General features: G+C 37.9%; 2 protein-coding genes across 2 annotated transcripts; both read right to left on the reverse strand.

Annotated features, from left to right (window-relative positions):
• Window positions 1-227: 227 nt before the first annotated feature.
• On the reverse strand, window positions 228-10,326 carry Cbr-dgk-5 (the record flags this gene model as incomplete). The annotated part of the gene is made up of 14 exons (XM_002630884.1): window positions 228-330; window positions 376-547; window positions 594-725; window positions 778-1,111; window positions 1,167-1,459; window positions 1,506-1,654; window positions 1,705-1,862; window positions 1,909-2,463; window positions 2,511-2,792; window positions 2,912-3,017; window positions 8,041-8,257; window positions 9,367-9,501; window positions 10,087-10,213; window positions 10,282-10,326. The coding sequence occupies 14 exons, from the start codon at window positions 10,324-10,326 to the stop codon at window positions 228-230; spliced, it is 2,808 nt and encodes a 935-aa protein (XP_002630930.1).
• Window positions 10,327-13,436: 3,110 nt separating this feature from the next.
• On the reverse strand, window positions 13,437-14,056 carry CBG02658 (the record flags this gene model as incomplete). The annotated part of the gene is made up of 3 exons (XM_045242485.1): window positions 13,437-13,493; window positions 13,883-13,979; window positions 14,034-14,056. The coding sequence occupies 3 exons, from the start codon at window positions 14,054-14,056 to the stop codon at window positions 13,437-13,439; spliced, it is 177 nt and encodes a 58-aa protein (XP_045092243.1).
• Window positions 14,057-15,490: the final 1,434 nt, after the last annotated feature.

Genomic DNA, 15,490 nt, shown 5'->3' on the forward strand with positions numbered 1-15,490 from the left:
TCATTCCGATTAGAAATGAGAAAGAAGAAAAGACCAGAATAAAACCGCTACGAGATCTCGATGCTAAATAATTTTAAATCATTTCACCTAGAACATGAAAATGAGAAATTGGAGAAAAAGAAGAATAAAAGTTGAACTAGCAATTGATAAATACAAAAAAGTTTAAAACTTGAAATCAGAGAAAGTAGTCTTTAGCACATGAAAGCAAAATAAGTAATTTAGTCATCCTATAAATGAGTTTCTTGAGCATCTGAACTCAAAACTATTCGAAGAGTTTCGGATATTCGGCGAGAATTATGGTAGCGTGGAGTACTAGAAGACGTCGATGACCTGAAGCCAGGAATTTCCATCGAAATAAGAAGCGAAGAAACTTACGATACTGGTTGTTGAGGCTGGAACAACTCGACGGCTTCACGATCTGTGATTGATGGGAAGGCGTGGTCAAGAATCAGAAGACATTCATCGGTATTACATACATCACTGACACTCTGAACATGTTCTTGTTGACGGGAAACACGGAATGTTCCTTCTTCAGCATTCGAGACGTCTGGAATATTTTAGAATAGTTTAGGAGTCTAATAGGGGACACTTACAGTCCAAAAATCTCCAATTTTTGTCGGGTTCGTAGGGAAGAGAGTTGTGCTCTACCAGAAGACGTTGGATCAATACACGAGCTGAATCAAGCTCAGCTTCTGATTCTACATTGACGATTCCGATTTCGTAGGCTGAAAAGAAAATTTCAGTTGAAAAATCCATATATTTTCAACAAGGACTTACCAGTATCCTTGAGTCTCTCGAAACAGTCCTTGTAGGTATCATAATCAGCTCGTCCAACAACAATCACCGGCAATTGAATAATCAATGAAGTCGATTGAACCTGTGAATCCTTTTGCCCATATCTTGTTCCTCTTCTCATTAGATTCGGTGTGCATGGAGTCTTCTTTTCTCTTTTCAACATTGGAACTTTACTATGAAATCCAAGAGTGATTACAGATGGAGCAAGAAGGCATGGCTCTCCATCTACTTGCATCGGAATCGCCTTGTTGGTTGTCACTTTGACTCGTGAGCATTGAGATATTCGTTCTCCTTTTCCACCCATTTGGAGGGCAGCCTCAAAATACTTATTTTTCAAAGATTTCGTTGATAAAAGTTTTTAAAAAACTCACAAGCGTAGCAGTTGTGAATCCAAGAACCTCAACTTTCCCATCGCAACAACTCGGTTTGGATTCAGAAGATTCACCCCATGGAATCGTTCCTCCTGCGTAGTAAGTAATGTTGTGGAAGAGAATACAATGAAGCTTCAATTCTTTGATTCTTGATGTCACATCTACTCCATCACATTCCAAAGTAATGTATTCCGAGAGATCTTTCCATGATCTTTTGAACAAATCAATGGTTCCGAGACCACCATAAGCAATTCGATTTTTTAGTCGAGAATTTAGCATTTGTGGGTTGGCACCTGATGAAAAATAGAAATTTATACTCGAAAAAGATAAATAACTCACTTCTTGAATGATGAAACTGCAATGCGACATGAGCATCTGCTCCAATCGAAAAGTAGTTGTTCATTACAGTCAATGGAAGTGCTGACTGCATGCCATCGTCTTCCTCCTCCAAGTTGCACGATGTATTCGGCTCAACATCAATTCTCCATCTGAACCCCACAGCTTGAAAACTTTTGGAACTTTTCCTTTAAACACTCACCTATCCAAATGAGTCACAATTGTCTCATGAAGAATAGCTTGCATCAACTGACTAATCGGTTCATCTGAGAAGACACCTCCCCATCCCATACATCTTGCCAAATCATTTCCAGTTCCCAAAGGCATGATTGCCATTGGAGGGTAAGCCGGCCAATTGAGCTTAAATAATTAAAAAAGTTCTGAAGAGTACCAGGAAGACACTTACATTATCAAGGGTCGATAACACCCATCCAACAGTTCCATCTCCTCCACAAACAAGAATTCTCAGCTGTGTGACTACTTTCCGAAACATCTCCAAACCGAACTTCGGACCTTTTAACGAAGTAATATCAAAGACTTGACGTGGGTTCAGGAGCCAACAAAGAGTGTGCAATGCCTTTGAACCTTTGTTACCTCCTGATTTTGGATTCACAAAAACCAAAAGTGGTTGAGATGGACCACTGGACCAAAGATCGGTTGGTTTTACCACAAACTGCCGATGGGATCTTTTATGCTTTCTGGGATGAGCAGAAGGTGCTCGACTGCTTCTTTTCCGGTTGGCCAATCGAAGTATCCACGTGGGTGGGACTATCATCTCTTTGAGTGCTCCTCGATTACATCTTTCTTCTAGTTTGTCCCTCGCAAAACAATTTTTAAGATGATATGATTCTTTGCACCATGAACATGCTACCGCAATTGTTTCTTTCTTTTCTTTTCCTTGGAAAAACATTTTTTGTTGGAAGGATTTTCCACAGGTGTTGCATCTTCCTTCATGTCGCCACTGATAAATCTTTTATATTCTTTCTGATAAAGAGAAAAGAGACTAACCTTATGCACCCAATGATGTGCTGTTAATCCATCTGTGCTCTCTTTTGTTGGTGTCTTTTTTGTTGCATAATCTCTAAACGTCGTTTTGCAATTCAGATTCAACTTGGCCAAAAGCGAGAAGCAATTTGTATGAGCAACGACGTGGCATGCAGCACATCTCCTCTTCTCTCCAGAACGCCTACAATCCTTCTCGCCCACATAGCATTCTGAATCTGCAGAAGCAGACGATCCTGTCGACGATGGTAACCAGACATGTTCAGATGGAAGAATATGATAGTCTCCCTGAAATCACACACTTTCAATTCGCATGATCAAAGTTGTGCTGCGTAGGATGCGAGCATAATCCACCCGGAACAAAATTTTTCATTTTTTCAAAATTTTGCAAAGCACAAATCACGAACCTCATCCTCAATCCAATACCGACTACTTCGATGCTTATTCACTGGATTGTTGGTCTCTTGATCTGCTGCTGTCCTCCGAACAACTGGTGATTTAGCCAACGCCTTCCTGAAAGAGTCCTTCTGTTAGATTCAAGTTATTAAAAAATAAATAAAGCGCCTAAAAATCTCAGAAAGGTGTATCATTCGACTGGGACGTCTTAAAATCGAATCGCTATTGGTCGGATCGTGACTTTTCGAACGAAATGTTCGGACTGATTCAGCGGGTGTTGGTGGCTCAAAATCAGTATCAGATGCTATATCAGAATCTCCAGAAGAGACTGAAAGTAGTTCAATATCTCTTCGGAGTGTTGAAAGATCAACTGAGTTTGATCTTGGAGGAGATGCAGAATCTGGATATGGCGAAAGAAGTGATGGAGGTTGGAGACGTAGAGGGGATGGAGGTGTTAATTGGTCTGATCCAGGACTGTCGAATGTCATTTCGTTCCCATTTCGAGGAAGATTTGGGCTTGTGCATGTCGATGATCCGGGAGAGCTGAAAGATAATTTTTCGTTTCCATCTGGTATACATAATCTAATATCAGTTTCAAAAACCTAAACCCCACGTAAAGTCCTACTTTTTCTCCTAGAATCAACTGTGCTGGTTCCTCAGTCGATTAGGATTACGCGACACGACTTCTTCTTCTCTTTTTTCATCTCATCTCAACGCATCCTCACTCTTATTTTTCTTCTTTTATCTCTGTTTGAGATTAATTCTTTCAGGGATTTGTCCCTCTCAAAAAGTATTAATCCTATGGTGGCCACCGACTGCCGTGATTCGGAGAGAGCAGTAGCACACACACAGATACGCACCAAAAAATAAAACAAAACGAGAAGTAACATTATGAGATAGACTGGAGACTTAGAAAAATAAAGTCGATCTATCATGTTGCAGTTTGACTGATTCGATTCTGAATGATTATGGAGAAGCACGCAACAACTAAAAGTCAACATACATAACGTCGAGAGACCAATGGGAGAAGTGTGACTATTTTTAACTGTAGACTTTTTTATTTCGAATGATTAATGTCTGGAATATTATAGTCAAAAGATCATCTAAGATTCTGACTGGCGCTTATACTTAGTGAATCAAAAAAAACTGGAAGTAACCAAAATTTCATATAAATAACTTCCTTTAAAAATTATAATCTAATTCAGATTCCATTCTAAAATTTACTTCCTAACAACACCTATCGGCACTAATAGAACCCCACCCTATACGTTCACTTTGAGCTCAATTATCTCGGTTCCTATGAGAGATATCAAACAATATTCCACTGATAAAATATTTATCATAATGTCACCTATATTTTATCAGTTGACTGATTTTTCATATCTACCACAGGACTCGAGCTAATTGAGCTTAAAGAAGGATGGGCTTCTATTAGATCAAATACGGTATTCAAAGTTCACTCACCTCGCTTCCGAAGTTTGCAACGAATTTCCCAACTCGGAGCTCGTATATCTATCCACACTATGATCCTCCTCATCGGAGCTAATCGATGAAACAACGATATCCGGTGTAGTTCCTCTATGATGTGATGAGATTGTATGCCTATGAACAGTTGTAGATGAATGATTTGAAGATGGACTTTCATCTCGAATTCCGCTTCTTCCGTTCCCAAGACGACGTGCTAGCCGCATGACAGCACTTTCGATTTCCGTCTGAAAATGGATGGATGGAAAAATGTTTTCAGGTATTGAGTGAACGAGAAAAAACAGGGGAAAAGATGATAAAAGTGGGACACAAGATTGCCGATTTCATCCGTAATCCGCTGCTGGATTTCCGATGAGAACTTATAGTTCGTTCTTATAAAAACTGATAGTAAGATTAGAAAGCTCTCTGAGAATTTTAGGCTAAATGTTCTAAACTCTGAAAACAAATCAAATTTCAACTACTTTTCGAAAAAAAAGTGTACCCAATGTAAAAACCTTTCAAAACTGAAACTCGATATCCGGGAAACTTATGGACCTAGTGAAAAATAAACATGAGGGTTTTTCTAAATATTGAATGATGATAAACCAAAAAAGTTTGATTTTAACTGGCTAGTTTTATAACAGGTGTCTTTGGAAATCTAGTCAAGTGGAATCGAAAGTTTCCAGTTGAAATCTTCTACTTTTTTATCAGTTAACAAAAAGGCTGAAAGTATAATTCTTTGCTTATTTTGCATTCATTTTCACTTTCTATCCCTCCTCACAATAAAACTATCACGAACCTTCAACATTCGTCTCCGATGCTCAGCTGCCATTGTACAATGAATGCAAGTAATTTCCAACTCGAATCTTGGTTCCTCCACAATTCCTCCATCTTCTTCATGATTCTTTCCCTCGTGTATTCCTCCTGTCTCTGAACTTCCATCTGAATGTACCCTACTCCGCGTCATTGATGGTGATCTACTCCGATGCTCTGGATCCCAACTTAGACTTGGACCCAATGGTTTTTTGGTTCTTTTTAGTATTTGAGTCGGACTTCGAAGTGCAGCTGGAAGTGCCTCACTCAATTTTCTTGCTGCACTTTCACCTCTCCAACTCCGCTTCTTCCTTTTGTGAGCTGGTTTGGGTGACGTGCTAGGTGATGCTCCAGATGGATCTGCTGAGATGACGAACACCGGATTTGATTGTGCTTCGGCAATTGATTTTTTCTTTTTGCGGTGCTTCTTTAGACCTGATGTACTGCTTGTTGGAAGGAATGCATCTTCCGTCGAGCTGTTCTTCCGCAACGCCGTCATCATCGTGCTCCAATCGACTGACGACACCGACGAAGGATAAGACTATTAAGAGAATATTAATACGACAAAAAAAGCGACGAAGTATTGAGAAGAAGAAATATTGGATAACAGGAACGAGAAGAAAATGATATTAGGACATCTAATTCGGTGTCGGTGTGCCCCACGATGTGAGACTCTCCTCTCTCTCTCTCTCTCTCTCTCTCTCGTTGACTGGCTCCTTCACGTAGTGTCGTCGCGCCCCCATTACACGTTAATCCGTCGTCCTCAAGCCATCCCTTGGCTCCGCCCACTTTTGTGGTGAGAGCCTCTGGTGGTGGCAAAAAGCAAAGAAGAAGAGGGGAACCGCAAAGGATGAGGGCTTGTTTTAAGCCCGAAAAAAATGAGGAGAGGAAATGAGCAAGACGCAAATTAAAAGGGTAACTCGGTTTCTTCGGTTTGCCCTTTTTCATTTTTTCGACTCTTCTGGAGGACGAGTCATCGGTTTTGGTAACTGGGAAAAATTATCTTCAAGGTAATCTACTGGGTTCTTAGACTGATCAAAATACATAAGGTGAATCAAAAATAGGAATGATTGATCTGAAATCTAGGTCGTGTTTTTCGATATCCTCTAATTGTATATTTCAGCCTGATTTCGAAAATTTCAACCTAGTAGTTTTCAAAATATTATTTAAAAGTTATGAAGTTAGGTATGTACCTTACAATGCCTTACATTGATGGTTCCAATGGAAGAATTGTGATAAACTTAGGAAAATTCCAATTTTAAAAGCTGGGATTATCATCCTAGCCTGCAAAAAAAGTTGTGGAAGAGTGAAAGTCAAGTTCAGAGGACCCCAATAGAAAAGAGACATAGCAACGGACTTTTTCTCTTATTACATACGAAAAATCGATTTATGAAACCACCATTGTCAGTTCTGGATGTATGGCTCATAATTTTCTAACGCCACTATTGTTAACACAAAGAGAAGGCCACACTATACTTGCTTGACCTCAATTATCTCAGTTCCTATGAAAGATATCAAAAATAAGTCAACTTATAAAATGTTAGTCACATTATGACCAACATTTTACTAGTTGACGGATTTTTGCTATTTCTTGTAGAAATCTAGATAATTGAGCTCAAAGTATAAGTACACGGTGATCATCTATTAGAGTGTTTACGGTATATTAGATTCTATCTTCTTTAAATTCCAAATTCGGGAACAAACTAAAATTATAGAACTTGTCAGAATTTTACAATCGGAAATAGGAGAATAACATTCCTTCTCCAATGACCCATCCCTTTTTAGTCCTCTTGACCTTGGAAGTTATGAATTTGTTATGATGTGGCAATAATATGACGTCGTCGGTGGTATAAAAAATTTGAGGGAAAGTTGCAAAAGGAGCTGCGTATACTTAGACCGCGAACGACGAAAAAAGGAGAAAGAAGAAGGAAATCCATTCTCAAAGCCCATTAGTCTCATGGCCAACACAACTCATGCATTTCAAAATTCGTCTCGCTTTTTTAGTTTTTTCCGCTTTTTATATGTTTTTAGTCATTCTTATCTCTTCAACATCTAGCTGAAAATATAAAAGAATATGAGGAAAAGAATCGGCAGAAGTCTAAATCCAATCGCCCTTTTCCGACCAGGTGTCAGAGGCAAAAAGAAAAGAAATGAGCTCTTGTTTTTTTCTTGCTAGCTGGAGATATTAGATTTTTATGGTGGTGGTTCTCCATGAAGCTTCTATAGTCGTGTTGCAATATCCAAGCTCTTTCTCTAATCCGGAACAAGTCGGTGATGCACTTCTCATGTGACGATGAGCGGCGTTTATAAAAGAAGAAGAAGAAGAAGAAGAGCACAGCAGCACCTTGCTCCTGGTGATTTGCAATTTCCGTCCGGCCAAAGTGACTCTCTTTTTTCGCCAAAGAGGGATTTATACCACATTTCCCATTGATTTCCGGTTTTGAGAGGTTTGAAGAGCTCATGCGAAAGTTTCGGAGAATACGAAAAGGTCATTTGTCCTTGTGGGTTGGGTGGTTTTTTTTGACGATAACGGTATCATCATTGTTCGTTTAATAGTTTCTCTTGGGGATTTCTTTGAGGCTTTACAGCGATTTTTGAATGAGTATAAAAAGAAGCCATTCAGCTCTTCTTCCTACCAACAGCGATTCGATTTTATGATATCATAGGACGTATGGAGGGTGCTTGGATGTTAGCAAACGCTTTATAATAAACTTCCGTTCATAAAAAATCTATGATTTTCGAATAATTTCATATGAATACTAGTGAAAAACATTAAAACAATTCTACAGCTTTTGGGAAGCATCCTCCATACGTCTTTTTAAACTTTAAAAAAACTATAGTTGTGTTGTTTCTCACACTGTACCTCCAGTGATCTGCCATTTCTGGAAACATCTGTTTGATTTGACAATTTGTTAAATCAGGGTTTGAAATTGAGAATCGAGCAGCTGAAGCGGATAAGTGATTGCTCGAATTCCCTCCGTTTCCATCATCGTCAGAGTCGGAATCTGAAGCCGACGACCAGGAAGATTCAGATGACTCAGACACGTTTTCATCGTCATTCGAGTCATTTGAGGATCGCTCTGAAAATGAACTTTACGGATTCAATATTGTTTTGGTTTTTTTCGTCTCTATCCAATTGTTTTCACCCGAAACATTCATCAAACAGAAGAAGTAGAAGAAGATGCTCTTTTCAAAAAGACGTCCTGCTATTTTTCTCATTAACTAATGAAAATCTTTGACGATGATGCGCCCTCGCATAAAAATGCGCATCCGCAATGAAGGAAGGTACAGAGAGGAAGGAGAATCTTCTTCTGAATGATATAGGACAAGAGACCGAAACTTGGAAGAATAGAATAAGAGGGCATTCCAGAAGTTTTGACGTCAATATAGAGAATTGATTCTGATGAGAATGATGAGCTAACAATGAGAAAATGGAGGATTCAAGGAAACTATAAAAACTCGAGAGTGTTCAGAAAAGGGAAACATCGAGTTTTCACCTAATTTTTTTCATATGTGCAACGCGGTAACCGTACCAATGAGATGCTCAGATGGTTCAAGAAAAAGGCACGACGTCAGCGAGCTAGGTATACCGGTTCGGTGTTCCAATAGCACCCTGAACGAGACACGACGGCATTTTGACGCTAATCATATGCCCCTCTGTAGGGTAGGCTATCAAATATTAAAAAAAAATTGTGAGATGAAAAAAATTGCCTAATTAAAATTAACCTACGTAGGTTGGGCCTACCGTAAAACCTCTAACAGAATGGCCCCTAACTTTTAACTTTGAACCAATTATTCTCGGTCCTTGCCAAAGATGTTGTAAACGGAGAAATTGCGTATCATAATATCAGAAATGTCTTTCAGTTGAGACATTTTTGATACCTTGCATAGAAATTGAGATAAATCAGCTCAAACCTGACAGTGTAGGAGCCCTTCTATTACAGGTTTTACGATTATTAGAATACTGATTCAACCAAATGGGTTTGTGTGTCACTATCTCTAACATACTAAAAAACATTGACAAGAACCCAGAACTGGTTCAGTTTCCCAAAGAAAAAGAGGCCCATGTGGATAGAGCAGTTACGGTATTTTTCAGATAAAAGCCATGATTTTACAATTAAAAAAAACTTCTGAATCCAAAACTGATCCATATGGAATTTTTTTCCAAACACCAAAAAGATCCACTTACCGATTGATAACTGCAGCAAAGACGAGTGAATATCGTGCCACGTTGTGATTGCTGCTACGAGTTTTTTGGTGAATTCGTCACAGACAATCTCTTGAGATCCGGCACGCGATGAACCGTCCATTCCATCGGTGGCGCCTGGAAACAATGATAAAATGGAAAAAGATGTCGATTGATGTAGGAGCAGGAGCAGATTGTCTCAAAACAATTCTTTTATGTTATGGATTGGTTTTCAGATTGAGAATCATATTTTTGCAAGGAACAAGAAAACATGCAGAAAAAGAAGATAGGGCGGGGGATGAAAAATCTTAAAGTTCGGGTGGGTCATTTTTCAAACTGGCCAGAATTCAAAATGCCGAAAACATAAGGTCAGAATTAAAAAAAAAACTGCTGCACTTCAATGGTATGTTCACAGCTGGTGTTCTCAAAAACCTAACAAAAAGTACACAATGGTCGGTGATGTCATAATAATACTGGGTACAGTTTTTTCAATGTAAAAAGTATTATGGTTGTGAGAAAGGTGACTAATCGAAAAAGTGACCGGAAGGAAACAGCATGTTTTGTGATAAAAATCAACTTTAAAGGTCAAAATAAGTAAATCACAGATAATAATAAAGTATGGTGGGTGGGTTGATCATACTAAATTTTTTGAAATTCAAACTTTTATAGAAAAAAGTAGGTTTGAAAAAAAGCGATCATTTTCTTCCCGAAAAAATACAGTACCTGATAACTGCTGTTTCGATCGGAACCACTTTTTTCTGGGAGGCGCGGAGACGGAACGAGCTGGAACACGAGCGAATTGTGATCGACGTTCGGCTGCTTCTCGCAGTGAAACAGCTTCTTGAGCACTCTGAAAATGAATACGATTTTGGAATGAGACTTTCTTGAATTTTCTAGAGAACCATCACTAAAAATTACCTCTCGCTTTTTGCGGAGCATAGGTATTCCGATAGGGAATATCATAAGGTTCACCAAAAAATCAGAAATTGAAATATAAAAAAGGAAAATGGGGTGAGAATATATGTACAAAAGTTATTCGTTGATCGAAAATGAAAAGAGCGAATAGCCGAGAAACATATGCAAAATAGGTTGGGAAGGGGCTAACTGAACAAACTGGATTCCTCCTCAAAATCAGTATTGTGCGTTTCCCGAATTTTCATGTTTTTCCTTTTTTGGTATAGAGACAGATGTCTGTTTTAGGAACGTATGATGGTTTGAACTGGTGTTACGAGAGTCAGAATCTACTTAGTTTTCCGGTGAACCCCTAAACTACCAAATCAAAATCTATATTCTATTTACTATATGAAACTCACCACTGTACTCATTTTGACACTGCTTTGTCTCCGTTGCTTTCGGGACAACATTTTTGCAGAATAATGGAAAAATGGAGAATCTCAACTTATTTCTGTGTGAATCGGGGGATGGGCCTACGTGCAACCGCTCTTCTCCGGTCTCTTAATTGATTAATGGGACTGGAAGGAGAGAAGGACTAATCAGTTCCAATCATTTTTGAAGAGAAGAGGAAGCTAAATCAGAAGAGCAGCAAAAACAGCAAAAAGAAGGAGGAGAAGAAGAAGAAGTTGGAGCTCATCGAAGCAGAGTGTTCAATGCGAAGAAGTTGTCCCATTCTTTCGAGTTAATGGCTCAGAAGGTAATCGAAGGAATTGGAAGAATTGGAATGGTGGTGACGCCATGGAGAAACTAGATAAGGACCCCCGGAAATGAGTATAGAAAATGACTATAGATACTAGGTCCTAGTGTTGGGAATCTGAACTTCGGAAAAGATTTTTTAAATTAGCCTACTCATTTTCATGATCGTCTCAAATTATCTGAACAAATGAGCTAAAGTTGACGAGTGATCAAATCACCCGAACTCCATAAAACCTGCATTAGAAATGCGGGACCTTCTATTATTCGTGAGGCACTTCAACTATAGAGTCACTTCCATTAGAGGATGGACTTGTTTTTTTTGGTGGGGCCGCTGTGGAGGGCACTTCTATTAGAGGGACTTCGTTTTTCGGTGAAATTTTTATGTGCCGTTCAATATCAAAGGCTCCTTCTAATACACGTTTTACGATCCTAATAGATTCTTATCTTGATTTTAGCTGAAAGCCAATCCCGAATTGGTGACATTTTTCCGACTAACAAAGATATCAGAGCGATGAGTACGACATGAAATTTCAGACAGTATTGCAAAAGAATTCGCACTACAACAATAGGTGTAGCCCAAATAGAGTACTTCTGTTCTTCCTCGAGACTTCACGTATTCAAATACTTCTCATGAAAAGGGTAAAAATGCAAAACATGACGTGATATGGGTTACTGTTGAACTTCCTATGAAGTGAATTCAGCAGAATATTTAGAACGAATCCCGACTATCCACTAAAGGATCTGAAAAGTTCCAAATCAAGAAGGCATGATATTTTTCGGTCTCAGAGTTAATCTAATTGCAATTTCTCGGAGTTTCAGTACGGGTCAGCATATACAAAACCGTATTTTTCTGTTGATTTTGAACATTTTCGGAAGTCTATAGTACGGTTGTCAACTTCAAGATCACTTTGAAAAGTTTGAAGGGTGTAAAACGTATAGAGATTGGAAAATTTGCATTCACAGAGTTCTTTGAAAACTACTACTTTTTAGCAATTTGCCGATGTTTAAAAGACATCTTTTTTTGGCCCGTTTTCAGGGCTTCAGAGACCCGAAAATGCTCGAATCAACTGAAGACATGTTTTTGAATATCCAGTGGACCGGTACTTATTTGTTGTCTATCAAGTTCCCAAATTTTAGACGAAAAATAAAAACTTGAAGTTAATTCAAACATCCAACTGATCTGAACCCAAGAAAATAAATGATGTAAGTTATTTTCTCGGAACAAAAAGTAAGACGGAAAAACAAGTGATCGGAAAGCATACAAGACGATTTGCCTCCCCCATGAAAAGAGGGATCGATTACCATCGGAACTTTTTTCTGTCGTGTAACTTTTCGTCATCATCATCATCCTTCTCATCGGATCCGTTTACTTACCGATTCACTGTCTTGTCGTCTGCGTCTTTGACACCAACAGCTCGTCCAACGAGGCATTATCAGAAAAAGAGCACGAAATGAATGGAAGAAGAATAGAAGAAAAAGACAGTGACTCTCTCTCTCTCTCCGATTACGATTCCTTTTCTTTTTCTCTCTCTCCCTTTGGATGCTTCGTGTACTGTGTCATGTGGAGGAGAATATGGGAAGAACTGGGGGGCACCGTTTTATCACTTCTCGCCCTTTTTGCTTTTTTATTGTTTTTTTACAGGCACAGCAAAAATATTAAATTGTTGTTTCCGGAGAAAGAATTTCTAGCGTTTTTCGAATTTAGGCCAGTCAGCACTCTCGTCATTCTTTTCTTATCAATTACTAATTTCTAAGATAGCATTTTCGTAAAAAAGGTAAAGAATACCGACGAATCAATTTGGATACAAACCGGGAGTCTATTAATAGGCAACAGTCTAATAGTAAAATAGGAAAACTTGCCAGAGTATTCGAGTGAAGCGCCAAAACAGTCTCGATGAGGTCCGAACATGACGATGTCAGTGCGTCACGGTACTGAAAAAAGTTGATTTTTAAAAAACCATCTACATTTTTTTCATTTACTAGCTAGTACATAGAAACACTAATTTTGAGAACAGTTTCTGAGTAGAAAAAAAAATCTTAGTTATTTTTCAGAATTCTGATTTGATCCGTTGTCAATCGGACCACCGTAAAACCTTCATTAGAAGGGCCCCTAACTTTTAACTTTGAGACATTTTTTCTAGGTTCCTGTCAAAGATGTGAAGAAGTTGTTAACTGATAAACTGTTCATCATAATATCAAAATTTTCTGTCAGATGACACATTTCGGATATTTCGAATAGGAATGGAGATAACTTCAGTTGATAAATTTCTCATTATTATATTAGAATTGGAATTTCAGCTGACTTATTTCAGATATAAGGAATGAATGGAGTATTCAAACAGGACAGTGTGAGGGCCCTTCAATTACAGGTTTTACGTAGTTTGGAATTAGACCAGTCCGAAAATTTGACGGCTCATGACATTTCAACAGCTGGACGAAATCGCTATAAAACTATAAACTAGGGCTATAAAACTAAGTTGCTTCATAAGGTAGTCGGTGGGCTCAATGTTGTTTTTTTTTCGATTTTTCTTAAAAACTAACAATAGTTAACGTATTTCATCTATTAGAAGCCGACCTAAATAGTCAACTTTGAATCTAATTATCTCGATTCCTATAAAACATATCAACTTTTTGTCAACTGGTGAAATATAAGTGGCTTTTTGATAAATAATTTAGAAACTGACAAATGTTTGATATCTTCCACAGGAATTGAGATAATTGAGCTCAAAATTGACGGTTTGGTTGGGCTTCTATTAGTGGAAAAACGGCAGGTCTAGTTTTTTAGTGTTGTGGAACTTTCTGAAGTCATCTTATATTTCGAAAGTTTCTAAATTTCTAAAATTAATTTTTCAAAATCTCGATTACTTACCGTTGGAGCAGGTGGAAGTGGAAGAAAATGGCAAGTTTCGAAAAGCATTTGTGCATTCATAGAAGGATGATGCGAGGGTGGAACATCGCAACAATTCCTGTTAGAAAATTCAAGTTTTTGAAAATATATAATATTAAAATTGAAAACTTACAAAAGAGATACTGTAGCTCTCATTCATAAATGTGATATCTGAAAAAAGCCCAAGAATAAAAGTTTTGGATTTGGGTGGCAAAATGGAAGTGGAAATGCATGAAGCATTCCATGAAAAGTGAAGCAGCTCCCCATGTCTAGATAAGAATGACATTTTGAACAGGGAGACAAAAGTTTATGGGTCCGAAAAGGTTACTGGCTTCAAGTTCGTTAGATGGTGCAATCGAAACTATGATGTCAAAATTTACAACAAAAAATCAAATGTTTTCACAACTTTCAGAAAACTGAAAAACTTCGTTCTCAAATGTGAAAAGTATGGAATCTGAAAGAAAACACAATCTAAAAATTCTCCAGGTGAAACTATTTTTCAAATACATTTCCAGGTGAAGAATGTAACACCTGCTTTGAAAAAAACCGAAATGACATTTTCATTTTTCCACCCACCTCTCAAAAGAATCAAAAAGCGATGAACATGGGTGAATAAATCATGAATCATCCACCTTTTTTGCGAAAAAGGTCAGACCGAATTATCTTTTCTCTAAAATATTTCGGTTTCGAAAGTCTAGAAGAATATGATTCTAAAATGAAGGAGAGCAGAGAAAAGGTAACTTGATCTAACTCAATTTCTGATTAGGAGGTTGATAAACCTTTGATTGCATTCAGATTGGGGAAATGGAGTCAGACGGAAGAAAACATGAGAAAAAAGCGGAGATCATCGTCTGGAGAATGAGCAACTGAATTCGAAATGTCTAGTCTTGAAATCTATTCAGTAAGAAAAAAAAGAAACATGGAAGGATCGGAGGAGCATCCAGGATGAGCTCCTCTTCTTTTTTCGAAAGTTTTCAACTTCTAGTTTTTAATTATTGATTCACTTTCCAAGTTCAAAAAGTCGTTAGCACTCTTTTATAGAATTGTGCAAGTTCTAAGCGAAGATGATTATTTCCTTTCTCTCCACGGATGTCCACGTCTTCTTTTCTAGTGACGAATTCTTCATACTATCCTTTTTCTCGTTTTCTTCATGCTCATCTCCTGGGTCTCAATTCATAATTTTTCTGCTTCGACGCTTCATGTTTTAATTAAGAACGATAGGAAGAAGAGACAAATGAAATAAAGGAAAAAAGGGTGTAGAGAAGTTTGGAAAAAAAAAACGAAAGTACGGAAAAAGAACAACAACCGATTTGTATTAGTAGAACAACAAAATTACAAAGGTTAGAATGGAATGGTAAAGAGGAAAAAAATAAGAGATGGTGATTTGAATTTCGGAAAATTTGGAAAATAGACCCGAAATCAGAAAAAAGAACAATTGTCAGACATTTCATAAAAGGAAACAAGGTTGAGTAAGACATGGGATTTTTTAAAAGGATTTTTGGGAACAGTGAAGTGAGGTAATTTTCAGAAACTCTGAAAAACCTGGAAGTATACTAACACTGTTTTTCACTAATTTGCTCTATGAATATT

The sequence above is a fragment of the Caenorhabditis briggsae genome (assembly GCF_000004555.2).
Source record: "Caenorhabditis briggsae complete genome, chrII, whole genome shotgun sequence".
NCBI classification, from domain to species: Eukaryota; Metazoa; Nematoda; class Chromadorea; order Rhabditida; family Rhabditidae; genus Caenorhabditis; species Caenorhabditis briggsae.